Source organism: Salvelinus fontinalis, chromosome 19 (assembly GCF_029448725.1).
Source record: "Salvelinus fontinalis isolate EN_2023a chromosome 19, ASM2944872v1, whole genome shotgun sequence".
Lineage (NCBI taxonomy): Eukaryota > Metazoa > Chordata > Actinopteri > Salmoniformes > Salmonidae > Salvelinus > Salvelinus fontinalis.
Genome location: NC_074683.1, coordinates 48074753 through 48090284, shown reverse-complemented (window position 1 = coordinate 48090284; position 15532 = coordinate 48074753). Strand labels below are relative to the sequence as shown.

The following is a 15532-nucleotide window of genomic DNA, read 5'->3' as shown; positions in this document are numbered from 1 at the left end:
GGCAGTGATTCTTGCATTTAGCAAAACCAAAAAAATGTGTTCTGTACAAGAATAATATGAACCACACTCAATATATTAATATTTGGTTTATATTCATGGACAAATAATGAACACAACCAATAACCCTTGACAATAATTTGCATCATGGAATAGGGTAGGCTATGGGTCTTAAATGCTTTTCATACACAAGAACATTGCACAGCTAAATAACACAAGAGTAGTGCAACAAATTCATCTTTTGAAATGAATAACAGTAGGATGTCGTTCTTTCTGTTGACAGAAGAAAAGCTGTACCTGCTGCATGCCGACCTAGTCTAATGATTGTACTTGTAGAATCTATACTCTTGTCAGTGGCCAACAACATCACTTTGAGCCAACTAGAGAGCATGAACCCCCATGTGTGCAAGCCGAAAAGGGGGGGGGGGGGGGGGGGGTGAAATACAACACTAAATACTTCCTCCAAGATAGCTAACCACTAACTAGTATTGACATAATTCAATCACAATGGATTAGCTAACTGCAGAGTTAGTTAGTCCAGTGTCCTTAGCTAGCTAGCTCATTGTGCTAGCTGGTGAATATGCCAAGGTTAGCTAGCAAAACATTTTGGCTATGGGATTACGGAAAAAGAATTAAATTGTGTTCTCGTCATCTAGCTAGTATCAACAAGGGCTTTCTACAAAATAGCAACATTAGCGCAGATAGCTAGACCATAAGCAATATGCACAGATAGCATTGCCACCTTCTGGTTTGGAGTATTTTAATATGGTTGAGTGGCTGACAACTTTCAAGGTCTTTGCTGTGTGAACACAAAAGAGATTGACGGCTGACACCATTCAGAGGTGCTAAATACTGTCGGCAGGCAAACGTTTGACAATCCTACCAGTGTGTCAGAGCTTTAACGCATGAATAGCAAATTAATTAAATACATGCCTATGCTGTGCATTTAAGCAATGAGAAGAAAGCATGTTGTGCTATAGCATGTCTCTGACACCTAGGTAGGGAGTCGACTCACATTTTTGGGTGTCAAGCTTCGGAATCGACTCAAGATTCAGTATTTTTGCAACGGGGGAAACTATTTTCCGTAGTCTATTTCACAGAAAAGAAAGAAAGAGCGAGCTAGCATGAGAACGAATGATGGAGGTGCACAGGCAAACGTCAGATCCGTACATCGGTAATCAAACTATTTAGGGTATCGCAATGCTGTATTTCGCAATTTCTTGGTTTGCGCAAGTTCATTAAAGTAGGGGATATCAATTAGTAGGTAAACTATTCTACATGCAACAGACAGAAGACCAAACACTGGCGTTGTTCATAGTGAAGAGAAAGAGGCGCAGGCGAGGAAGAGGATCGGGGCAGACAGAAATGGTCAGAACCGTGCGCGCAGGATATTTAGCGATGCCTCGTAAATTCAAAAGTAGAATAAAGTTTATATTAGGCTCCGAGTATGGCACTATGAAGAATAGTTTAGCCAGTGAATTCAAGTTTAACATCGCCAAATGCATCACTTTAATTAGGCCTAAATGTGCAATACAAAGTATTGTCTATCGCTCATTTAATACAACCCTGCCTGGCTATTGATGTCCATGGACAGGGCTCTCCAACCCTGTTCCTGGAGAGCTACCATCCTGTAGGTTCTCTCCAACCCAAGTTGTAACTAACCTGATTCAGTTTATCAACCAGCTAAGTATTGAATCGGATGCGCTAGATTAGGTTTGGAGTGAAAACCTACAGAATGGTAGCTCTCCACGAACAGGGTTGGAGAGCCCTGTCCTATGCAATAGATCGCAAAGCAGCATCCCCATTAAACTTTTTGGGAAATGACTAGTTATGGATGAGAGAGTGAAGTTGCCAAGTGCAAATACGGTCCAGCATCTCAAATCAGCTAGATGTGGGGAATTGTTATTAGTAAGGACGTCTACCATGGATGGATCGCTAAAAGAATGATTATGATCACACTTCATCCATGTAAATTTATGGAGAGACCTTTACATTTGGCAGCCAAGCACGTGTTCAGTGTAGCCTATTATCGCATATCTATCATGTTGACGTTCTCGCCTACAATAAAAACCTACTGGCGTTGGAAAAAACAAGAATTACAGGGGACAATTTGGAAAAACTAATCATGTGTGAATCGTTCTCTGGAATAACGCACATGCTTGGATAATTACAAAACCAACGTCTCTAGTAATACCCGTCCGAATAGGGCTGTAACATGGCAAAGACTAGTCTTATCAGCGTAGAGTGCGCCGCATCACCCCACGGCTGCACACAGTAGAAAGATCACTCAAATATTCAAGTTCCTACACATGACCTTCTATATTCAAACAAAATAGGTACTTATATGCAAATGAGCAGCATCATGTTCATGGCAGTCCTCTAGAACGCAAATGTAGTCTTCCAAGTAGGACTCTGCAATGAGGTGGTGTGTATGTGTGCGCGCATCCGTTTTAGCGTATTTGGGGAGTCGGAGAGGTGGTGGTAGGGTGTCCACAGTATTGTTGTTTACGCGAATTTTTATTATTTTCTCTCTTGACGCATTGCATGTGATGCACAATATGTAAACAGTAGCCGACTGTAACCAAATGTAGGAGTCCGAAACACGTTTCTTCGCAATCTGCTGGAAGTGTTTGCCACCATATTGTGCAAGTGTTTGTCACATGCGAATGTAACAGGGAACCACTACTTCAAGGTCTCAAAGCGAGTGACGTCACCGTTTGAAAGGCGATTAGCGCGCACCACCGCTAACCATTTCACATCGGTTACACGAATTGCATCGGTATTAAAAATACAACCGATATACAGACCAGGGTACTGAAGGTCGGGTTTTACACACTTCCCTCTGGATTTTGTATGAGATTACCTCAGACACACGTAAAGTAAATTTAAAGTAAGTTTGTTCAACATTCTGATTTGTAATGGAACTGTTCGGGAATGCTGAGCCTACATGTTAGAGACAAGTGGAAAAGTATTTCACTCTCAGATTCTACAAAGAGGCACCTAAACTGCATCATTAAATTCCCAGCACCTCTCAATCAACAGAACCAAAGACATTACACAGACAGTCCTTACAGACGGACACCAGTCAGCACTATTAACATGAACAAACTGGACGTGAAAACATAAATACACTTAACTCATGCTCAGAGAATGTATAAACCACAACATAAGTGACAAAAAGTTTTAGCCTACATTAGTACTTGTTGAGGACATTTAGACATGATCTATATTTCTATCCAATTGGCGACAGATTTTCATACGAATACTCTAGAATCTGCATAAGGAAAATATACACATTTTCCCAGTGGTGCATTTCCACCAAATTTACTTTTTTTACGGATAAAAATCAGTTCGTGATGATGTACACACAAAATGTACTTTTTCGCTTATGTTTTCATGTACTGAATACAAATCTAAAGTTCAATATGTTTCCATGCATTTTCAACTCCGCCAATAGTTATGTCACAAAAACTGTGGCTTTAAATAGCAAATGTTCCTATTCTGGCCTTGGCACGTGCGCTCTAGACAACAGCTCGTAGATAAAGTGTGGGTAGGCTGTGATGAGATTATTAAGGATAAGAGCGAGAAAAATATATTTGTCAAACGGAAGTCAAGCATCGATTATCATGTCACCAGAATAAGACTCGATATTTATTGGAAAGGAGCATCAAGATCACAGTGCACTTCCACTACCCTGTTAAGTTCATCATAATTTATTTCATCTGTAGCCTAATAAACGGCATGGTTTCCCGAGTCGGAGTGGGAGGACCACACAACATATCATCGCGTGACTCCAAATTTACTTAAATTTGATGTTTATTATATCAATATTTGAGCATAAAGGCGTTTCCGGCGCCATATCTCACATAATTAATTTTACCGACACTAAAATATCCCACCATGTCGAACTAACAAATTATCTGTCAGCATTTATAAAACTGTACCGAAACTTCCAGTTTCCATCAAAACTGTCATGATTTTTTTTAATACAGTATGACTTTACTCGCATAAAAACTGCGGATGGAAACGTGGTTAGTCATATGAAATGGAAGGCATTGTGTCATGTAAAAATACATCTCTGTTTTGTTACAGCAGTACCAGCATTTCTAACTAAAGCACTAACACCTGAGGAAAACGGTAGGCTACTGTTCGATCCATTGTAAGTGACGCAAATGTCTCTGAGAACCAAGTAATGGTCGAAAACCACAATGTACATTCAATCATAGAATACTTGGAACTGTTGGAATGTCCTTCTGAAATATATCCACATTTCAAAAAAGCTGATGAGCTCAGTAATTCAAATTCTTACTCAGTTACATCCAGAGGGGCAAAAATAGTAATACAGCGAAAAGTGATAAATTGATTCATCAAATATCCCTCTGAAATTTATCTGTTGAAAAAATAAAAAGTTCCCCTCTCCAGCATCTAAGAGTGGAATTGTAGAATGGAGCTAGGATGTTTAAAGGAACTAAATCTATATTTTGGATGCATATGGCCAAATGCCCAGACACTTTTTTTGCAATTTCACTTGTTTTTGAGTACCTTACCCCAACCAGTGATAACCTACCTCATATTTGTTCTGCAGTGCCAAAACAAATGCATTCAGATGCAGGTCTTTAGATGTTGTACACATGCAATTGTGTCATTTCAAACTTTATCCACAATGTTGTATTCCATATGATGCGGTAAACCTATCCATCTGGCTGCTCCATGTTAGCCATCACATGCACACACAGAAGTATCTCTCGAAGCCGTACAAAATGGAATTAAACGTTGCAGATAAAGTTCTGAATTACACAAATTACAAAACACCTAAAAGGACGTATTTGGGTGATGTTGGGGCTTTTGTTCATGTTTTCTTTTCATGCCCTGGAACCGCAGAATGAGCATGAGAACCTCTATCGCTGGTTGGGGTAAGTTTTGCAAGAAAAGTGTCTGGGCACTTCTACATCATACCATTTACATCCAAAATATAGATTCTTTAAGTGTTCAAGAATTAAAGTGGCTATCAATGCTCGTATGGAGCAGCACTAGTGTGAGTCACTCTAGGGGAGCAGCAGATATACACAGGTTGTTTAAGGCACAGGCAACCTGCACAATCTTATCAAAAGTGAAAATGTTGGATGACCGCTCAGCGGCCGTGAAGGGGACCTCCACTGGGCCAGTTAGCATGGAGTACCTTAGCTTCACCATGGAGACGACCCTCTCCACATGCCTCCGCACACTCAGCCTCTCTGGGGAAATGTCTGTCAGCGAGACATCTTCGCTCCCTTCAGACCCCTCTCCGCCATCGCAGCCAGTGATTTTCAGCAGGGCACCATGGGCCGCCACCGACTCACCAATGTCCAAATCCTTATCGGCCAGGACCACGTCTCCTGGGAGGAGCTTGCCCAGGAAGCCACACCCCTCTGCCAGGCTCTTGTCGCTGACACTCCCCGGCGACCCCCTGGAGACGAAAGTGACCACGCCCTGCGGGGCCATGCCTATCATGTATTTCAGAGTGTTGCTCCCTGCTGACGCCCCCTGCTGGTTCAAGTAAATTCAAGGAGCAATTTTTTCTGGGTTTAAATAATGACAGGCAGTACCAGTCAAAGGTTTGGACACACCTATTCATTCAAGGGTTTTTCTTTATTTGTACTATTTTCTACATTGTAGAATAATAGTGAAGACATGTGAAATAACACATATGGAGTCATGTAGTAACCAAAAAATTGTAACAAATCAAAATATATTTTATATTTACATTTCTTCAAAGTAGCCACCCTTTGCTGTGATGACAGCTTTTGTACACTCTGGAATGCTTTTCCAACAGTCTGGAAGACCTTCCCACATATGCTGAGCACTTGGCTGCTTTTCCTTCACTCTGTGGTCCAACTCATCCCAAACCATCTCAACTGGGTTGAGGTCGGGTGATTGTGGACGCCAGGTCATCTGATGCCGCACTCCATCTTGGTCAAATAGCCTTTACACAGCCTGGATGTGTGTTTTGGGTCATTGTCCTGTTGAAAAACAAATTATAGTCCCACTAAGCGCAAACTAGATGGGATGGCGTATCGCTGCAGAATGCTGTGGTAGCCATGCTGGTTAAGTGTGCCTTGAATTCTAAATCAATCACATACAGTGTCACCAGCAAAGCACCCCCACGCTTCACGGTGGGAACCACACATGCAAAGATCATCCGTTCACCTACTCTGTGTCTTACAAAGACACTGCGGTTGGAAGCAAAAATCTCAAATTTGGACTCGAATGTCCATTGTCGTGGTTTCTTTGTAGCAATTCAACCACGAAGGCCTGATTCACGCAGTCTCATCTGAACAGTTGATGTTGAGCTGTGTCTGTTACTTGAACTCTGAAGCAATTATTTGGGCTGCAATTGCTGAGGCTGGTAACTCTAATGAACTTATCCTCTGCAGCAGAGGTAACTCTGGGTCTTCCTTTCCTGTGGCGGTCCTCATAAGAGCCAGTTTCAACATAGCACTTGCAACTTTGAAAGTTCTTGAAAATTTCCAGATTGACTGACCTTCATGACTTAAAATAATGATGGACTGTCTCTTTGCTTATTTGAGCCATTCTTGCCATAATATGTATTTGGTCTTTTACCTATTAGGGCCATCTTTTGTATACCACCCCTACATTGTTACTACACAACTGATTGGCTCAAACACATTAAGGAAAGAAAGAAATTCCACACCTGTTAATTGAAATGCATTCCAGGTGACTACCTCATGAAGCTGGTTGAGAGAATGTCAAGGGTGTGCAACGCTACCAAGGCAACGGGTGGCTACTTTGAAGAATCTCAAATATTTACTACATGATTCCATATGTGTCATTTCATAGTTTGTCTTCACCATTATTCTACTATTTAGAAAATAGTAAAAAAAAAATTGAATGAGTAGGTGTGTCCAAACTTTTGACTGGTACTGTATAACAGGATATATTTACCACAGGATATATCATATATACCAAATTAGACAGGACAGATACTCACACACAACAAGTTAACTTCTGACCCGGGTTTCTCCAAGGTCACCCTGAAGCAGTCTATGATCACGGCACAGTCAGGGTAGGTCGAGTGGAGAGCTGCCGGGAGGTTCTTGCGGAGCTCAGCCCTGGAGGGCCAGAAGACAGCCGTGGGTACCAGCGTGGTGGACATGACATTAACCATTCTGAGCACCGTCCTGGTCACCGTGCCAACCTTCACGCCGAAGCGGTAGGCCAAGTCCTGATTCTTGAGGTCAAGTCGGAGACGCATTAGTGTCAGCAGCAGCTGCTGAAACATGGAGAGCTTGACCATGTTCTTGGTCCCATTCATGTGTGGTGCGAGGAGCCACATGACTGTCTCAAATACAAAGTAGTTGGGCAAGCCAGTGTAAAACCTGACCTTCTCTGGGTCGTTCCGGAATGAGGTCTCTGAGAGTGACAATTTATCCACAGACTCCCGGAGAGCCCGGTTCTCCTTCTTCAAGATCTTGAGCACGTCCTCATAGTTGTCAGGCTCTGCGGCTGACCTTTTGCCGGGCTTCCCTCCCCTGTCTTTGCTGTCGCTTGACACTGGTTCAGATTCCTCACCATTGTCACTGGTTGAGGATGAGGATGCACTCTGGGCCACGTCATGGTCCTCCTGGCTTGGTCTCCGGTCGACCACAGACCTACCCTGGCCCTGCAGGAAGAGCAAGGCGTTGGCCGCCTCCACCTGGGCTTCCTGCTTGTCTGAGATTTCAAAGGCAGCAGTCTCTTCCTTAATTTCTGACTCCGGGGATAGGGGAGCTGATGTAAATACAGAGGGAACATAGTCTGGCGAGCGTGGATTCTTCACCTGTTTACCTGGAGTTGAAGAAAAAGAGAGAAACTTTAGTGAGGCATCATGCACAATCACATTAGAACATACAGCTGCAGTGATTTCTAGTAAAAAAAGTAAAGAATAGCATTCACGTTTTATATGATGGTCAGGTGCTGGTTGGGAAAACTTCAAAAGTGAATTGAATGGCACATTGATAATTTATGGACTGTTTTATTGACAACGTTGGCTGCGCACCTGAGATGAAATGAGTACTACACAGCCTGCTCCCGTCGTTTGGCAGCCAGCCTTCTCGGTTCACAGCAGCTATCCAACGCTGCTTTCTGTCGGGATCGCGTGGGAAACGGTAAAAAGACAATGATGTGCCTGGTATTCTTCTATTCCGACAGCCAGCCACCACGCACGTGTGTACCATAATAAGGCCCAAAGGGTGGTGGTTTTCCAATACAATTCTGACTCCCAAAATGGTGGCTGTTGGCAAATTAGTAAAGATACTTTTTGTGGCCTCGTTTTACATTTCCAGTGGCGTGATTCGTCGAGGAGGCTCTGTTTTATATCGTTTATCCGACGTCATCAGCACGCGACTAGTATTTATTTTCTGCTGCTACTCGTTGAAAGTTCCACTTACAATTTAGCTAAATTATCAAACGCTGTCAAGCATGGCTATGGAATCAAGAGTCACACAATAAGAAATTAAGAAAGAACCTAAAAAACCTGTTGACAGAGAGAAGGTAGCTACTAGCTAACCAACTGCATTTGGATAATGTTAGTTCGGAACGCTAGCTACAGCTAGCTGGCTGGTTAGCTAGGTTTTGAGCAGTGGTTTATATACACTAGATAACCGACAGGGGCCGCTAAATTGAAGCCACGGTGCCATCATCTTGGTGCTCCCCTACAATTGTAAAACATATTTTGGAACCTATAGAAATTGATTTATTCATGTGTACATTCGTTTTAGCCACATTTATTATATTAGACACCTTAATGCATCATTTAAAATGGTGAGCTAAACAAAAAAATCAAAATATATAAAATGTTCCTTAATTAAAGTATACGTTTTAAGACTTACTGTTCCCACTATAACAAAAATACATGTAATTGTACTGAAAACATTAATTGAAATACTGTAGAATTCCTATGGAGGACTGCTCCCACTGGGGAGTGACAATATGGCCTCTCGATGGCCAATACATAGCATCAGTAATCCAAGGTTTATATACATTTTTGGTTTTGAAGCACTCATGCCATGTTGTTCTGTTAGCTAGACCAGGTATTCCCAAACTGGTGTACGCAAAGCCAGTGAATTCTATGCGTTACAGCTGGATGAGTCAACAGACGTGGTGGGCCTGGCACAGCTCCTGGTATATGTCCGTTACGTTTATGGGGGGTCAATTAAGGAAGACATCCCCCCCACGGGTACGCCAAATAAAAATGTGATTCACATAAAAAAATAAAAAAATGTTATTACATTTTTTCAAAAAAGAATTCTTCAAATTTTCAAACAGTCCATTTATATTTTCCAAGGGGGCTATATATTTGGGTGAGGGTTTTTTGTCACCTGAGTAGCCATGTTTCACTGCCAAAAATAAAATTAAACCATCTAGTGTTCAGCAAAATAACAACACTGTCAAATACAGGTAGCCTAGTCAAATAATGAACATCCAATCACCTTAACCGTTACCCTCTCGTGGATGAAACCTTCAGTCTTGCGCAGACATTTAGAAACGAAACATGCCAATTTAAAAAATAAGCCACAGTAGTTTTTTTGAGCGAGAGTAAGACATGTATAAAAGCAACAGATACCATTAATAAGAAGGGGCTAGAAGCATCTTTATATGGTGAGCTACCGAGTGACTAGGACAGGCAAGCACCATACTATTGTGGTGTACTTAATTCTTCCTGCTGCCGCGGATATGGCTGGGACCATGCTTGGGGAAAAGGCCAAAAACTATACAGACAATGACTTCATCAAACAACACTGTTTCACAACGCCTCAGTGACATGGCTGGAGATGTTTTGAAGCAATTACTGCTTTGCATACAAGCCAGTGAATTCTATGCGTTACAGCTGGATGAGTCAACAGACGTGGCGGGCCTGGCACAGCTCCTGGTATATGTCCGTTACGTTTATGGGGGGTCAATTAAGGAAGACATTCTCTTTTGGAAACCAAGACAACAGGAGAGGATATTTTTAAAGTACTGGACAGCTTTGTGACCTCAAATGGACTTTGGTGGTCAAGATGTGTTGGTCTCTACAGTCGTATGAAAAAGTTTGGGCACCCCTCTGAGGCTGCATAATAATTTACTCTGTCGTCACAGAAAATGATCACAGTGGCATGCCATTCATTTTCTAATAAAAGCTGAGAACTGGGGTATTGTCCAGACAAAGATTTTTAGTGTAGCAATATTAAGTTGTATGAAATTAAATCAGATGTGAAAAATAGGCTATGCAAAAATGTGTCATTCTGTTGATTTGAATACCTGTAACTACTTAGCACTGATTAATTGGAACACACAATTGGTTTGGTGAGCTCATTAAGCCTTTAACTTCATAGACAAGTGCATCCAATCATGAGAAAAGGTATTTAATGTGGCCAATTGCAAGTTGTTGTTCTCTTTGACTCTCCTCTGAAGAGTGGCAACATGGGGGCCTCAAAACAACTCTCAAATGACCTGAAAACAAAGATTGTTCAACATTATGGTTTAGAGGAAGGCTACAAAAAGCTATCGCAGAGATTTAAGCTGTCAGTGTCCACTGTGAGGAACATAGTGAGGAAATGGAAGACCACAGGCACAGTTCTTGTTAAGGCCAGAAGTGGCAGGCCAAGTAAAATATCGGAGAGGCAAAGGCGAAGGATGGTGAGAACGGTCCAAAACAGCCCACAGACCACCTCCAAAGACCTACAACATCATCTTGCTGCAGATGGTGTCACTGTGCATCATTCAACAATTCAGTGCACTTTGCACAAGGAGAAGCTGTATGGGAGAGTGATGCGGAAGAAGCCTTTTCTGCACACACGCCACAAACAGTCGCTTGAGGTATGAAAATGCACACTTGGACAAGCCAGCTTCATTTTGTAATAAGGTGCTGTGGACTGATGAAACAAAGATTGAGTTATTTGGTCATAACAAGGGATGTTATGCATGGCGGCAAAAAAACACAGCGTTCCAAGAAAAACACTTGCTACCCACAGTAAAATTTGGTGGGGGTTCCATCATGCTGTGGGGCTGTGTGGCCAGTGCCGGTACTGGGAATCTTGTTAAAGTTGAGGGTCGCATGGATTCCACTCAATATCAGCAGATTCTTGGGAATAATGTTGAAGAATCAGTCACAAAGTTGAAGTTACGCCGGCGCTGGATATTTCAATAAGACAACAACCCAAAACACTGCTCAAAATCTACCCGGGCATTTATGCAGAGGAACAAGTACAATGTTCTGGAATGGCCATCCCAGACCTGAATATCATTGAGAATCTGTGGGATGATTTGAAGCAGGCTGTCCATGCTCGGCAACCATCAAACCTAACTGAACTGGAGATGTTTTGTAAGGAGGAATGGTCCAAAATACCTTCATCCAGAATCCAGACACTCATTAGAGGCTATGGGAAGCATCTAGAGGCTATTATTTTAGCATTAGGAGGCTCTACTAAATATTGATGTGATTTTTCTATTGGGGTGCCCAAATTTATGCACCTGTCTAATTTTGTTTTGATGCATATTGCACATTTTCTGTTAATCCAATAAACCTCATTTCACTACTGAAATATTACTGTGTCCATCAGTTATTTGATAGATCAAAATGAAATTGCTGATCCAAACACCCAATTATTTATAAATGGAAATCATGGAAATTGTCAGGGGTACCCAAACTTTTTCATACGACTGTATATTGATGGCGCAAAAGCCATGACAGGGAGACATAGTGGAGTGGTAACACGGGTGCAAGCAGTTGCTCCCGACGCCACTTGGATACACTGCAGCATCCACCGAGAGGCTCTTGCCAAGGGAATGTCTGACAGCTTGAAAGACGTTTTGGACACTACAGTGAAAATGGTTAACTTTGTTAAAGCAAGGCCCCTGAACTCTCGTGTATTTTCTGCACTATGCAATGATATGGGCTGCGACCATGTAACGCTTTTACAACATACAGAAGTGTGCTGGTTATCAAGGGGCAAAGTATTGACACATTTTTTAAAATTGAGAGACAAGTTGTCTTTACTGACCAATTTTCACTTGTCTGACTGCTTGCATGATGACGAGTTTCTCACACGACTGGCCTATCTGGATGATGTTTTTTCTTGCTTGAATGATCTGAATCCAGGATTACAAGGACACTCCGCACTATATTCAATGTGCAGGGCAACATTGATGCTATAATTTAAAAAGTTGGAGCTCTTCTCTGGCTGCATTAACAAGTACAACACACAGGTCTTTCCATCCATGTATGATTTTTATTGTGTCCAAATGAACAAGATTACGGACAATATAAAATGTGATATAGCGAAGCACCTGAGTGAGCTGGGTGCGCAATTACGCAGGTACTTTCCAGAAATGGACGACACAAACAACTGGATTCGTTATCCCTTTCATGCCCTGCCTCCAGTCCACTTTCTGATATCTGAACAAGAGAGCCTCATTGAAATTGCAACAAGCTGTTCTGTGAAAATTGAATTCAAATCAGAAGCCACTGCCAGATTTCTGGATAGGGCTGCGCTCACAGTATCCTGTCTTGGCAAATTGTGTGGTTAAGACACTAATGCCTTTGCAACCACATACCTATGTGAGAGTGGATTCTCGGCCCACACTAGCATGAAAATTAAATACAGGCACAGACTGTTTGTGGAAAATTTATTAAGACTGAGACTCTCAAATACAACCCAACATTGCAGTTATGTGCATCCTTTCAAGCACACCCTTCTCATTAACCTGTGGTGAGTTATTCACTATTTTTGATGAACAAGTAAGGTTTTATATGTAAGACGGCTAAATAAAGCACAAAATTATTGATTATTATATTATTATTTGTGCCCTGGTCCTATAAGAGCTCTATCACTTCCCACGAGCCGGGTTGTGACAAACTCCCTCATTCATGTTTAATAAATGTATCGTATAGTGTGTGTGTGTGTGGCAGGCTTACGATGGCAAAAAACACAACATTTGAGAGTGCACTGACCCTGGTGCTACAGGGGGTACGCAGCTGGAGGTTGAATGTTTGAAGGGGTACGGGACAGTAAAAAGTTTGGGAACCACTGAGCTTGACTGAAGACTTGTGCTACCTTTCTACAGGCGTTTGAACCAGCCATGCTATAACATACCTGATTCTACTTTCCAGCTGCTTCGCAGGACCTTGATTAGTTGAATCAGGTGTTATAGGGCTGGAGGATAAGCCTGCACACCCAGTAGCTTTTTAGGTGGAAGATTGAAAAAGTCACAGATGGCCAAACAGTGGGAGCCATAAAGAAATGCCTATGGCTTTGTACGCAGCGGCAGGCTTGCATGTATTGGAGTTCTGATGATTGTGTAAAATGTGTGTAATTTTTTTTTGCCTACAGACGTGTCCACTTCTGAGAGTATTCACCACCACTAGTGGCAGGCATCACAGGATGCACGAGTTTGGTAGAGGGAACGTTCCTTCCAGCGAGCTCCAGATTTACACCTGGTAAGACTATCAATCACCAGCTTTTCAGAATAGGCACTAGATTAGACGATGTCGGTCAGAATACCTAAAATCACATTCAGAAGCTGTCCCTCCCCTTTGTTTATGAAACTGTATTTCATTTAATTCAGGTTGAACGCTACGCTGAAAGAGCTCACAAGTCTTGTGAAAGAAGTCTACCCTGAAACCCGGAAAAAAGGCACATGTTTTGGCTTTGCCATAGTCTACATTGAACCTAAGCGACAAGGTTACAGGTAACTGATGATTTTCATTCACAGAACTGCCTTGTAAGATCAATGAAGACACAGAAAACACTTAATATGGTTCCTATTGGTTTGTTTCAGGGTGAAGGAGATAGGCAACACAGTGTCTGAACAGAAGGGTTCAGATGATGCCATGACCTTACAGTCACAGCGATTTTGGATTGGAAACTACCTGAAAATCGCCATCACCCCTCCCAACAGAGCACCCCTTCTACCAGGGCGCATGAGACCCTATTGATACCAGAGGGCCTGTCTGGTTTAAAGGTCCCACAATCGCATAGAAGTTGTATGATAGGAGATCCAGGTTTTTACAGAGTAAAAAAAAAAAAGAATATTCAAATTGTGTTCAAGTACAAATCAATTGTACTAACATGTCCTCCTTTGGTTATGTTTTTGAATTAAAATGTTTAATTTACAATTGGTGTAGTTTGTATGCATTTTATAATTCTGACCTGTAATTTAGCTTGATTGTTGCAAAATCTCTCATTCCTAAACTAAGCCATCATGCTCATAATAATGTATTTATATTATGGAGGTCATATAGATAAAGAGGGATATACATCTATCTATCTAGGTTTTCCACTAGATGTTGGAACATTGTGTGAGGATTTGCTTCTATTCAGCCACAAGAGTATTAGTGAGGTTGGGCGATTAGAACCTGGTTCGCAGTCGGTGTTCCAATTCATACCAAAGCTGTTTGATGAGGTTGAGGTCAGGGCTCTGTGTATGCCAGTCAAGTTCTTCCACATTGATATCTGAACCATGAAAAAACAGCCCCAGACCATTATTCCTCCACCAAACTTTACAGTTGGCAAAATGCATTGGGGCAGGTAGCATTCTCCTGGTGTCCGCCATACCCGGATTCGTCCGTCGGACTGCCAGATGGTGAAGTGTGATTCATCACTCCAGAGAACACATTTCCGGAGTCCAATGGCGGTGAGCTTAAAACCACTCCAGCCGACGCTTGGTATTGAGCATGGTCATCTTAGGCTTGCGTGTGGCTACTCGGCCATGGAAACCCATTTCACGAAGCTCCCGAAGAACAAATATTGTAATGACGTTGCTTCCAGAGGCAGTTTGGAACTCTGTAGTGAGTTGCAACCGAGGACAGACTATTTGTACGCGCTTCAGCACTCGGCAGTCTCGATCTGTGAACTTCTGGCCTACCACTTTGCGGCTGAGCCCTTTTTACTCCGTTTCCGCTTCCCAATAACAGCACTTTCAGTTGACCGGGGAAGCTCTAGCAGGGCAGAAATTTTACGAACTGACTTGTTGGAAAGGTGGAATCCTATGACGGTACCACATTGAAAGTCACCGAGTTCTTCAGTGAAGCCATTCTACTGCCAATGTTTGGAGATGGATATTGCATGTCTGTGTGCTCGATTTTATACACCTGTCAGGAATGGGTGTGGCAGACATAGCCAAATCCACTAATTTGAAGGGGTGTCCACATAATTTAAAAAATATAAACTCAGCAAAAAAAGAAACGTCCTCGCACTGTCAACTGCGTTTATTTTCAGAAAACTTAACGTGTAAATATGTGTATGAACATAACAAGATTCAACAACTGAGATATAAACTGAACAAGTTCCACAGACATGTGACTGACAGAAATTTAATGTGTCCCTGAACAAAGGTGGGGTCAAAATCAAAAGTAACAGTCAGTATCTGGTGTGGCCACAATGATGCATTAAGTACTGCAGTGCATCTCCTCCTCATGGACTGCAACAGATTTGCCAGTTCTTGCTGTGAGATGTTAACGCACTTTTCCACCAAGGCACCTGCAAGTTCCCGGACATTTCTGGGGGGAATGGCCCTA

At 42.2% G+C, this 15532-nt stretch overlaps 1 protein-coding gene and 1 pseudogene across 2 annotated transcripts; one reads left to right on the top strand and one right to left on the bottom strand.

Moving 5' to 3' along the window:
- Positions 1–73: 73 nt before the first annotated feature.
- LOC129816878 (uncharacterized) lies at positions 74–8594 on the bottom strand. Of its 2 annotated transcripts, none has more exons than XM_055871841.1 (3): positions 8033–8594; positions 6986–7821; positions 74–5523 (listed from the first exon to the last, which is right to left on the bottom strand). In XM_055871841.1, the coding sequence occupies exons 1-3, from the start codon at positions 8208–8210 to the stop codon at positions 5038–5040; spliced, it is 1500 nt and encodes a 499-aa protein (XP_055727816.1). In that variant the 5' UTR covers positions 8211–8594; the 3' UTR covers positions 74–5037. The 2 variants fall into 2 exon arrangements, with proteins under 2 accessions (XP_055727816.1, XP_055727818.1); XM_055871843.1 differs by having other exon boundaries at positions 74–5520.
- On the top strand, positions 8455–14089 carry LOC129816879 (histone deacetylase complex subunit SAP18-like; annotated as a pseudogene).
- The last annotated feature ends 1443 nt before the right edge of the window (positions 14090–15532 follow it).

Bases quoted from the DNA above. Each gene is read 5' to 3' on its own strand.
- LOC129816878 (XM_055871841.1), bottom strand. From the start codon at position 8,210: ATGGTACACACGTGCGTGGTGGCTGGCTGTCGGAATAGAAGAATACCA. The intron at 7,822-8,032 runs GTGCGCAGCCAA...CTTCAACTCCAG, and splicing joins TAGTACTCATTTCATCTCAG to GTAAACAGGTGAAGAATCCA. The intron at 5,524-6,985 runs GTGAGTATCTGT...TACTTGAACCAG, and splicing joins CAGAAGTTAACTTGTTGTGT to CAGGGGGCGTCAGCAGGGAG.